The sequence below is a fragment of the Triticum urartu genome, chromosome 6A (genome assembly GCF_056163025.1).
Source record: "Triticum urartu cultivar PI428250 chromosome 6A, HENAU_Tu73, whole genome shotgun sequence".
NCBI lineage: Eukaryota > Viridiplantae > Streptophyta > Magnoliopsida > Poales > Poaceae > Triticum > Triticum urartu.
Window position 1 is genome coordinate 589,770,486 of NC_141878.1, and position 11,490 is coordinate 589,781,975.

An 11,490-nucleotide genomic window follows, 5' to 3' on the forward strand; every position below is an offset into this window, starting at 1 on the left:
GACAACGACAAGAAAGGGTATCAACAATTGCAACTAATCTACTCTGTGAAGCTTCTCTTAACAATATGAGAAGTCAATAACTGACGCCTAAATAAATATGTCCACGATTGGCAAAGTGCACACATATATCCCGCTATAAAATCCAAACTATAACCTAAGATTTGTACCTAGTTAATTAACAGATTAGAAGCAACTTGTCAGTGGATTATCGGAACATATGTGCAATGCACTGGAATTTTTTTCAGAGGTCAAATTTATTTATTTTCTTCGGAAACAAATTTTAGGTTGACGATTATACGGTTTCATCTTGACACTGCAAACGACAATTGTCAATTTAATCAATTCATGTGAAGAAATATATCACTTAATATGGACCCAGGGAAGAAATATGTTAATTAAATCAGTTTGGCTGCAAGTGAGGCTGGTTTTGTTTAGTTGGGATGTCGGGAGCTTTGTGAAAAGGACATGTACCGTACATGCACCCCACCAGCCACCCCAACACACACAAAAACCCTAATACCCAACTAGACACATACTTCCATCTAGCACAGTCCTAATTACCATCCATAATACCAGAAGAAAAAAACACTATGCCCACCCCACCCTTATCATGTACCATCCCATTTCAGGACAAACCAAACCTACAAGTTAAAGTAGTATGGTGGTAGGAAGCCGAAAATGTCGCACCCGATTAAAATTTATTGGGGACGATGGGTAAACTGGCCATTTCAGATGAGAGCGCTACCTGCTGCGGATCGACCTGTTAGATTCTTACTCGTCACAACTTACACATATTAACAATTAGTGGACATGCCCAGTTCTCTCAGCCACGAATAAAGGAGGGAGAAACTTTAGGGATTATTTTTCACGCCTACCGAACGGCGCACCGCCACCTCGATAGGGGACCAGTCCAAGTGTGCGATATAGAAGAGTTTATGTGGAGTAAAGAAACGAATAGGGACCGGCTCGCTTGTATGAATAAAAAAAGCCCTACTCTAGAGTGAAAATTTAACGTGTACCGGGGGATTTGAATATAGCTCGCGATTTGAATTCACATGGGCAATGCAATAGGGGACCAATGGCCAGCCAGATCAAAGCAAAATCCGAAAAAACCCCTTAGGAGCATGCATGGGGGGTGGTGGGGGTGAGCTTAGAAGGGTGCACCTTGGATAAAAGCCTCCCTGCTTAATTAATTATTGTTGATTAGTTTATAGTGGCACCCAAAGTCTCTCCCCAGCCTCCATCAACCCTCTTTCTCCTCCTCCTTTCTTATACCCACTTGCATGCCTCCTCCTCCTCTACACACTTCAGAGAAAGCCACAGCTCCCCAATGCTTCTCTAGCTAGCCCATTATCTCATTACCTCTCTCTCTCTCTCTCTCTCTCTCTCTCTAGCTAGCTAGATCACAGGTGCAACTTGGTCTCCTAGCTAGATTCATCTTCAAGGTATGCAAATTGAATATCTGCTCATGCTTGTGCATTAGATCTCCCCAAATATTTGTATCCATACAAAAATCTCTTCTCCCTTTCTGCCCTTTTCTTATTGTGAGAGGAGAGGATAGACAAATTCATCTTGTTGTTTTTCTTATGATCTACTTGTATTTGTTGCACTATGAAGGAAGCTTACATGATCTGTGTGCTTGTGCTTGCATGTGGTGACCGAAGACTTCATGGCGAACCGGTGGTGGGACGGCCATTTGGGGCTGCCGGGCGTGGCGCCGGAGCAGCCGTCCGGCTCGTCGGGCCCCAAGGTCGAGTCGCTCGCCCTCGTCGTCAAAGACCCTGAGACCAGCCCGACGTCCGGTGGCGGCGAGCACGCGGACGAGAACAAGGAGACTGTCGGTGGCGGCGAGCCGCGCGATCTGGGCGCGGTGGTGCCCGCCCCGAACCGGCGGCCCCGGGGCCGGCCGCCGGGGTCCAAGAACAAGCCGAAGCCGCCCATCTTCGTGACGCGCGACAGCCCCAACGCGCTGCGCAGCCACGTGATGGAGGTGGCCGGCGGCGCCGACGTGTGCGACGCCATCGCACAGTTCTCGCGCCGCCGGCAGCGCGGCGTGTGCGTGCTCAGCGGTGCCGGGACCGTGGCCAACGTGGCGCTGCGCCAGCCGTCGGCCCCCGGCGGCGCCGTGGTGGCCCTCCACGGCCGCTTCGAGATCCTCTCGCTTACCGGGACCTTCCTCCCGGGGCCCGCGCCTCCGGGGTCCACGGGGCTCACCGTGTACCTGGCCGGCGGGCAGGGGCAGGTGGTGGGCGGCAGCGTGGTGGGCTCGCTCGTCGCCGCGGGCCCCGTCATGGTGATCGCGTCCACGTTCGCCAACGCCACCTACGAGCGCCTGCCGCTGGAGGACGAGGACGAGGGCTCGGGCCCGCCGATGGCGCACGACCCGCTCATGGCCGGCGGCGTCCACGTCCACGGGCACGGGCACGGGATGCCCGACCCGTCGGCGATGCCGATGTTCAACATGCCACCAAACAATGGGCATCTCGGCGGCGGCGGCGACGGGTTCCCATGGGCGCCGCACTCTCGCGCTCCCTACTGATGGCGCGGCAATGGCGAAATGGCGTGGTGCAATGCTGCATGGTTACTGTTCCATTGGAGTCACTTGGCGCCATTAGCTAGGTTAGTACATATGACGATCCAAGCTATCTAGTGGTGATTAATTAGAGCGAATTCGTACTGCTACTTAGTTTCTTATATGTTGTTATGGTCAAATAATTTTCTAATTTGCTGCTGTGTGTTTATTGTTGTCTACTGAATTATCAACTGAGCTAGAGATATAGCTAGCTCTGGTCAATTCATGCAATGTGTTTGGTTCTGCTTAATTTCTCCAAATGGTCAGAGGTGATGAACTTCAAAATTCAGATTTGTTTGTTCTCTTGTTTGGATTTGTTTACTGCTACTTGTTCTAGTCCCTAGCATGTGATTGTTGCTAAGTTATTCCCAAGGAACACACGCATTCATACATGCATGATAGTAACCAGTATATAGCACAACACTTTTAGTACTGTAGCTAGTTTGTTGATCAAGTATAGTTAGTAAGTAGCTTGGTGTCAGACTATCAGTTGGTCCCTGATCTCTCATGATGTTTCGATCCAGTGCAAGCTCTTTTCAATGGTCCCCCATGTTTTTTTAGTTTGAACTTAATTTGATTGGATACCGCGACGAATGTGAAGGTGCATCTGTAGCTCATTGGCGGTGGCAATGGAGATCCATAGCACAAGTGGCAATGACATGCGCATGCATGGTTACTGTTCCATTGGATCAGAGAAGATAGCCCGATGTGCGGATTTTCGCACGCGATTAGCTAGGTTAGTACCTATGATTGATGATCAGATGATGATTAATTAGGCTCATGCATAGTCGTGCCCCGTTGTTATGGTGAAACAGAAAATTAGTGGAATGTTTATGTGTTCATTAATCATTTACTTAGTTAGCTGAGCTAGACAACTATAGATCGATCATATTGGAAAATAACTGTAGATATAGCTATCTCAGTCGGATCAATTTCATGCACTTCATGTTCGGTTCCTCGTTTGTCGATCCATATATATATGCTTAGTTTCTCTAAATGGTTAGGGGTGATGAACTGCAAAATTCAGAGCAAACTTTTGCTTGTTCTCTTATTTGGATGTGCTTCTTGTTACTTGTGCTGGTCTCTAGCATATGGTTGTTGCTGAATTATCCAAAACACCAGCATTTATATGTGCATAATGTTACTATATAACACAACACTGTTAGTGCAGTTAGTTTGTTGATGATCTAGTCTAGTTAGTAAGTAGCTTGGCGTCAATTGGTCCCAGCTCTCCCACACTATCTCTGAATGCTAGCTCTCTATATTGGTCCCCCATGTTTCCGGATTTGAACTTAATTTGCTTGGATACCGCAACGAAGGTCAAGGTCAACTAGCCAAGAAAATCGATCTCTAGCAGCTGTGCATCTCACTTCTGCAGCTCAGCCGCGATGTGGCTATGGCATGTGTGTGCGTGGTTACTTTTCCGTTGCATTGGAGGAGATAATCTGATCGTGCCATAAGCTAGGTTACTACATATATATCCATGATCAAGTGTGAATTAAGTAGGCTCTTGCGTACTCGTGCTACTTTGTTATGGTGAAATGATAAGCGAAAATGTTTGTGTGTTAGTAAGTGTGTGCTTAATTAATTTAGTTGGCTAGATAGAGATCGGTCATATTGCTAGCTCAGATCAGTTCATGCATGAAATGTTTGGCTCCTGAACTACCATGATTCATGTTGAGCTGATTTCTAGGTGTTCAATTTTTTTTTCTCTACTATGGGGCAAGTGCAGTTCAGACTTAACTGTGTTAAGTCTCTCCTCCCTCGTCCCTTTCTTTGAATCTGTTTCCTACAAACATGTGTTTGTGATTATATATAACTAGGTTATTGCTCGGGAGTCACGTCCATACATACATGCTAATTAGCAAAACAGATGATTTTAGTGAAGAACATTTCTCTGACCCTTCCATAGTAAAAATTAAGTAGCTTGGCTCCGGCCCCAGATCTGAGACTGTCTCGAGTGAGCTGTTTATTGGTCCCCCATTTTCTCCAAACTTGAACTTTGTTAATTTGGATGTCGTAGATCAAGAGCGAATTAAGAAAACCCCCACCACAGGTGCATCTACGCAATTTTTTAGATCTAATAGTGTAATTAAGTTAGGAGAGTACAAAGTATTATCAGTAAACTGGACTGTATGTGCACTCTAGCAAAGCAACCGTTAGTTCTGAATATCACTAGTAAACTTGCATGCAATATGCATGCCCAGTTAGCTCTACACAGTCCTGGAGTAGTTGGCTTATATGTTTTTATTGTAGTATTCGCTATTGTGATTCCAATGAATTTGATAGCTAAACCTTTTGGCGTTTTTTTTCTTGTCCAGGACTGTGTTCTTTGAATCAATTTTAATTTGTCCATCTTTGCAATATCTAGATACCAATTTAGCGATGTTATTACCATGATGTTTATCATCACGTTGGACTTAGTTAGTCTTCAAACAAAATATACTCAACACTAATATGAGAGATTTCATGTTTTTCAAACAAGATCTTTCGGATCCCATACTACAAGGACCGACTAATTAGGGAGCTATCATATACCCAAATACATTGCAATATTAATTAGGGAGGGGAGATTAGTATTTTGCACATAGTTGATGCATGTATGGATCAAATAAAACATGATTAACCAACTAAGCAAAATTAGAGTAACAATTGGTGTGTTGTGGTCATTGATGCATGGTGATATGAAAGATGTCTAATATGGATTTGTTTATATATGAGAGTGCACTACTAGGGAAACAATAGTAGCAACGCAGGGGCCCATGCTCTTGCTAGTGCGTTGCAGCTAACTTTTAGCAGTAACGAGGGGTTGAACCCTGCGGTGCTGCTACTTCTGGTAGCAGTAGCGTGGGGTAGGACCCGCGCTACTACTACTTACCTGTAGCGCGGGCCAGGACCCAGCGATGCTACTAATTTTATGTAGCAGCAGTGTCGGCCCCGCGCTGCTGCTACGCTCTTACCCCACGCTACTACTAGCTTTTCTTTCTTTATTTTTTTCTTCTGGCTACACATACACGATATTTGGAGGACGGGTGCATTGGAGCACCTTATTTTAAATATTTTTAAAATAATATTTAAATTTTCAAAGAATTCCGAAAAGAATTTTGCATGATCATATGCATGTATATTACACACATGTAAAGTTTGGTGATGGAATACGTAAACATGTGAGATATACTAAATGACAGAGTGTGATTTCTAAGTAGTGAATAATACATGCACTGTTCATCTTTCCAAAATCATGATTTTATCATTTTTGTGTAACTCACATGATTACTTATTTCATCATCAGAATTTGCACATGTGTAATATATGTCCATATGAACATGTTGCATTTTTCAGATTTTTTTTAAAAATTCAAAATACCGGTTCGACACTATTCAAATATAGGGCTCACTGGAGCTTGTGCACCAAAATGATTTTTTGTTTATTTACTAGTATGGCTCTTTCTTGCCAGGGTGCAACGGTGCAAGCTAGTATCTTTTGACAATGAAACAAGAATATTAAAAATATATGTTTCAGCGATGATTTAAGAACCTAATTATGTTCTATAAAACCATATATCTAAGGGTCTAACTAACTCAAGAAGCTAAACCTACATACAATGGAATCATCATGTTCGTCCATACAAGACCACGGGCTACGGATATTCTTCAAACTTGATAGTTTTCATGTTTATCATATAGGAGTTATCATATTATCCAACCGACGAGATGTTTTGCTCAACAATTTATATTTTATGCATATATTTATCTCTAAAATGATACTATTTATTCAATAATTAACGAAGCACTTAAATGTGCGGTTATGTTTCATTTGCCTTATAAATAACAAATCATTTATATAAGTTGCATGTTTTTAAGTTTTAATCCCTTTTTGTTAAACTTTGAGATTCATCTGATCTGTCGAGTGTATCCTATTTGTACTTGCCTATGAAAAGCACATATTTTTTTCTTCTGCTAGAAAATGAACAATGCTCCTATCATGCATCTGAAATGTTGTGCTTGCCTTCGTCCAAAGACCTCTCAAGTGAAGATTGGTTGTGATATATGGAATGTTATCAGGAAGGATGATGGTGGAGTACAAATTAGCATGATTTTCACCAGACATGGAGTTTTAAGCTCGAGCTCACATGAGCTCGACTGAACTGTAAATTCCAAAATAGTAAAAAAAAATTGAAAAACTGATTTTTTTTGGGAGAAACAACTCGAGCTCACAAATGCACTTTCGGGCTTTTACCTTGATACTAATAGTCTCGTTGTTGGAATAACTATATAAGACTATGGTCAATTAATCTAAGCGTACATGCATGGATCGATAGATGTAATCGGCTGATTGGACATGGTAATTTAAGAAAACCACAACAAACTACGCGGATAAGTTATCGAAAAACCGCCACCTTTATTTTCTACACATAACCACCACTATGAGGGCAAGGTCATGACAGAAAGCACTGATCCATGGCTAAGCATGTTTTGATAGCGAATATGACTTGTGAGTGTTGGGGCACGCGGTACGCTACTCTAGTGCATAACAAAAAATTCGACCGCTCAACCAAGAACATACTATTGGGTGTAGATCACGGGATCAAAATTTACCACTAGATACGCAGTCAAGGCAACCGAAGGAGAGTAACGATGTGCGTCCCTATCTCCTTCTCGTGGATCCCTCGTACAGTTCTTCATAGTTCCCTCAAATAGTTCGTCAGAGCGTCGTAGGTGCAACGCCTCCAAGGTATCCGCACGTGCAGGGAGGAAGGTTGGACGACATACTGCTAGATCCGATCACATGATGTGAGGGCGTGGAAATGGTGGTGGCTAGGTCATGAGAGTGGTCAAACACTTTCGAGGATATCACCCCTCCACTGGGCCAGCACTTGAGTGTCGGGTAACGCAGTAATTTCAAAAAAAAATTCCTACGCACACGCAAGATCATGGTGATGCATAGCAACGAGAGGGGAGAGTATGATCTATGTACCCTTGTAGATCGCAACGGAAGCGTTGACACAACGTAGAGGAAGTAGTCGTACGTCTTCTTTCCGATCCGACCGATCCAAGCACCGTTACTCCGGCACCTTCGAGTTCTTAGCACACGTACAGCTCGATGACGCTCCCCGGGCTCCGATCCAGCAAAGCTTCGGGGATGAGTTCCGTCAGCACAATGGTGTGGTGACGATGATGATGTTCCACCGACGCAGGGCTTCGCCTAAGCACTACAACGATATGACCGAGGTGGAATATGGTGGCAGGGGGCACCGCACACGGCTAAGGAACGATCACGAGGATCAACTTGTGTGTCCTAGGGTGCCCCTGCCTCCGTATATAAAGGATCCAAGGGGGGGTGGTGCGCCGGCCTAGAGGAGGGCGCAGGAGGAGTCCTACTCCTACCGGGAGTAGGACTCCCCTCCCCGTTCCTTGTCCAACTAGGAGAGGTGGAGGGAGAATAGGAAAGGGGGGGCGCCGCCCCTCCCTCCTTGTCCAATTCGGACTAGGGGAAGAGGGGGCGCGCGGCCTGCCCTGGCAGCCCCTTCCTCTTCTCCACATTGGGCCCATAAGGCCCATTAACCCCCCGGGGGGTTCCGGTAACCCCTCCGGTACTCCGGTTTTATCCGAAACTTCTCCGGAACCCTTCCGGTGTCCGAATATAGTCATCCAATATATCAATCTTTATGTCTCGACCATTCCGAGACTCCTCGTCATGTCCGTGATCACATCCGGGACTCCGAACCAACTTCGGTACATCAAAATGCATAAACTCATAATAACTGTCATCGTAACTTTAAGCGTGCGGACCCTACGGTTCGAGAACAATGTAGACATGACCGAGACACGTCTCCGGTCAATAACCAATAGCGGGACCTGGATGCCCATATTGGCTCCTACATATTCTACGAAGATCTTTATCGGTCAGACCGCATAACAACATACGTTGTTCCTTTTGTCATCGGTATGTTACTTGCCCGAGATTCGATTGTCGGTATCCAATACCTAGTTCAATCTCGTTACCGGCAAGTCTCTTTACTCGTTCCATAATACATCATCTCACAACTAACATATTAGTTGTAATGCTTGCAAGGCTTATGTGATGTGCATTACCGAGAGGGCCCAGAGATACCTCTCCGACAATCGGAGTGACAAATCCTAATCTCGAAATACGCCAACCCAACATGTACCTTTGGAGACACCTGTAATGCTCCTTTATAATCACCCAGTTACATTGTGACGTTTGGTAGCACCCAAAGTGTTCCTCCGGCAAACGGGAGTTGCATAATCTCATAGTCATAGGAACATGTATAAGTCATGAAGAAAGCAATAGCAACATACTAAACGATCGGGTGCTAAGCTAATGGAATGGGTCATGTCAATCAGATCATTCAACTAAATGATTTGACCTCATTAATCAAATAACAACTCTTTGTTCATGGTTAGGAAACATAACCATCTTTGATTAACGAGCTAGTCAAGTAGAGGCATACTAGTGACGCTCTGTTTGTCTATGTATTCACACATGTATTATGTTTCCGGTTAATACAATTCTAGCATGAATAATAAACATTTATCATGATTATAAGGAAATAAATAATAACTTTATTATTGCCTCTAGGGCATATTTCCTTCAGTCTCCCACTTGCACTAGAGTCAATAATCTAGATTACACAGTAATGATTCTAACACCCATGGAGCCTTGGTGCTGATCATGTTTTGCTCGTGGAAGAGGCTTAGTCAACGGGTCTGCAATATTCAGATCCGTATGTATCTTGCAAATCTCTATGTCTCCCACCTGGACTAGATCCCGGATGGAATTGAAGCGTCTCTTGATGTGCTTGGTTCTCTTGTGAAATCTGGATTCCTTTGCCAAGGCAATTGCATCAGTATTGTCACAAAAGATTTTCATTGGACCCAATTCACTAGGTATGACACCTAGATCGGATATGAACTCCTTCATCCAGACTCCTTCATTTCCTGCTTCCGAAGCAGCTATGTACTCCGCTTCACATGTAGATCCCGCTACAACGCTTTGTTTAGAACTGCACCAACTTACAGCCCCACCGTTTAATGTAAACACGTATCCGGTTTGCGATTTAGAATTGTCCGGATCAGTGTCAAAGCTTGCATCAACGTAACCTTTTACGATGAGCTCTTTGTCACCTCCATATACGAGAAGCATATCCTTAGTCCTTTTCAGGTATTTCAGGATGTTCTTGACCACTGTCCAGTGATCCACTCCTGGATTACTTTGGTACCTCCCTGCTAGACTTATAGCAAGGCACACATCAGGTCTGGTACACAACATTGCATACATGATAGATCCTATGGCTGATGCATAGGGAACATCTTTCATATTCTCTCTATCTTCTGCAGTGGTCGGGCATTGAGTCTTACTCAACTTCACACCTTGTAACACAGGCAAGAACCCTTTCTTTGCTTGATCCATTTTGAATTTCTTCAAAATTTTGTCAAGGTATGTGGTTTGTGAAAGTCCAATTAAGCGTCTTGATCTATCTCTATAGATCTTAATGCCTAATATGTAAGCAGCTTCACCGAGGTCTTTCATTGAAAAACTTTTATTCAAGTATCCCTTTATGCTATCCAGAAATGCTACATCATTTCCAATTAGTAATATGTCATCCACATATAATATCAGAAATGCTACAGAGCTCCCACTCACTTTCTTGTAAATACAGGCTTCTCCAAAAGTCTGTATAAAACCAAATGCTTTGATCACACTATCAAAACGTTTATTCCAACTCCGAGAGGCTTGCACCAGTCCATAAATGGATCGCTGGAGCTTGCACACTCTGTTAGCTCCCTTTGGATCGACAAAACCTTCTGGTTGCATCATATACAACTCTTCTTCCAGAAATCCATTCAGGAATGCAGTTTTGACATCCATCTTCCAAATTTCATAATCATAAAATGCAGCAATTGCTAACATGATTCGGACAGACTTAAGCATCGCTACGGGTGAGAAGGTCTCATCGTAGTCAATCCCTTGAACTTGCCGAAAACCTTTTGCGACAAGTCGAGCTTTGTAGACAGTAATATTACCATCAGCGTCAGTCTTCTTCTTGAAGATCCATTTATTCTCAATTGCTTGCCGATCATCGGGCAAGTCAACCAAAGTCCATACTTTGTTCTCATACATGGATCCCATCTCAGATTTCATGGTTTCAAGCCACTTTGCGGAATCTGGGCTCACCATCGCTTCTTCATAGTTCGTAGGTTCATCATGATCTAGTAGCATGACTTCCAGAACAGGATTACCGTACCACTCTGGTGCGGATCTCACTCTGGTTGATCTACGAGGTTCAGTAGTATCTTGATCTAAAGCTTCATGATCATCATCATTAGCTTCCTCACTAACTGGTGTAGGTGTCACTGAAACAGTTTTCTGTGATGCACTACTTTCCAATAAGGGAGCAGGTACAGTTACCTCGTCAAGTTCTACTTTCCTCCCACTCACTTCTTTCGAGAGAAACTCCTTCTCTAGAAAGGATCCATTCTTAGCAACGAATGTCTTGCCTTCGGATCTGTGATAGAAGGTGTATCCAATAGTTTCCTTTGGATATCCTATGAGGACACATTTCTCCGATTTGGGTTCGAGCTTATCAGGTTGAAGCTTTTTCACATAAGCATCGCAGCCCCAAACTTTTAGAAACGACAACTTTGGTTTCTTGCCAAACCATAGTTCATAAGGCGTCGTCTCAACGGATTTTGATGGTGCCCTATTTAACGTGAATGCGGCCGTCTCTAGAGCGTACCCCCAAAACGATAGCGGTAAATCAGTAAGAGACATCATAGATCGCACCATATCTAATAAAGTGCGATTACGACGTTCGGACACACCATTACGCTGTGGTGTTCCGGGTGGCGTGAGTTGCGAAACTATTCCACAATTTTTCAAATGTACACCAAACT

General features: G+C 44.0%; 1 protein-coding gene across 1 annotated transcript; it reads left to right on the forward strand.

Annotated features, from left to right (window-relative positions):
• The first annotated feature begins 1,242 nt into the window (after positions 1–1,242).
• LOC125513063 (AT-hook motif nuclear-localized protein 20) lies at positions 1,243–2,822 on the forward strand. Its single transcript, XM_048678109.2, has 2 exons — positions 1,243–1,445; positions 1,665–2,822. Exon 2 carries the CDS (start codon positions 1,670–1,672, stop codon positions 2,537–2,539), a length of 870 nt encoding a protein of 289 aa, XP_048534066.1. The 5' UTR covers positions 1,243–1,445; positions 1,665–1,669; the 3' UTR covers positions 2,540–2,822.
• The last annotated feature ends 8,668 nt before the right edge of the window (positions 2,823–11,490 follow it).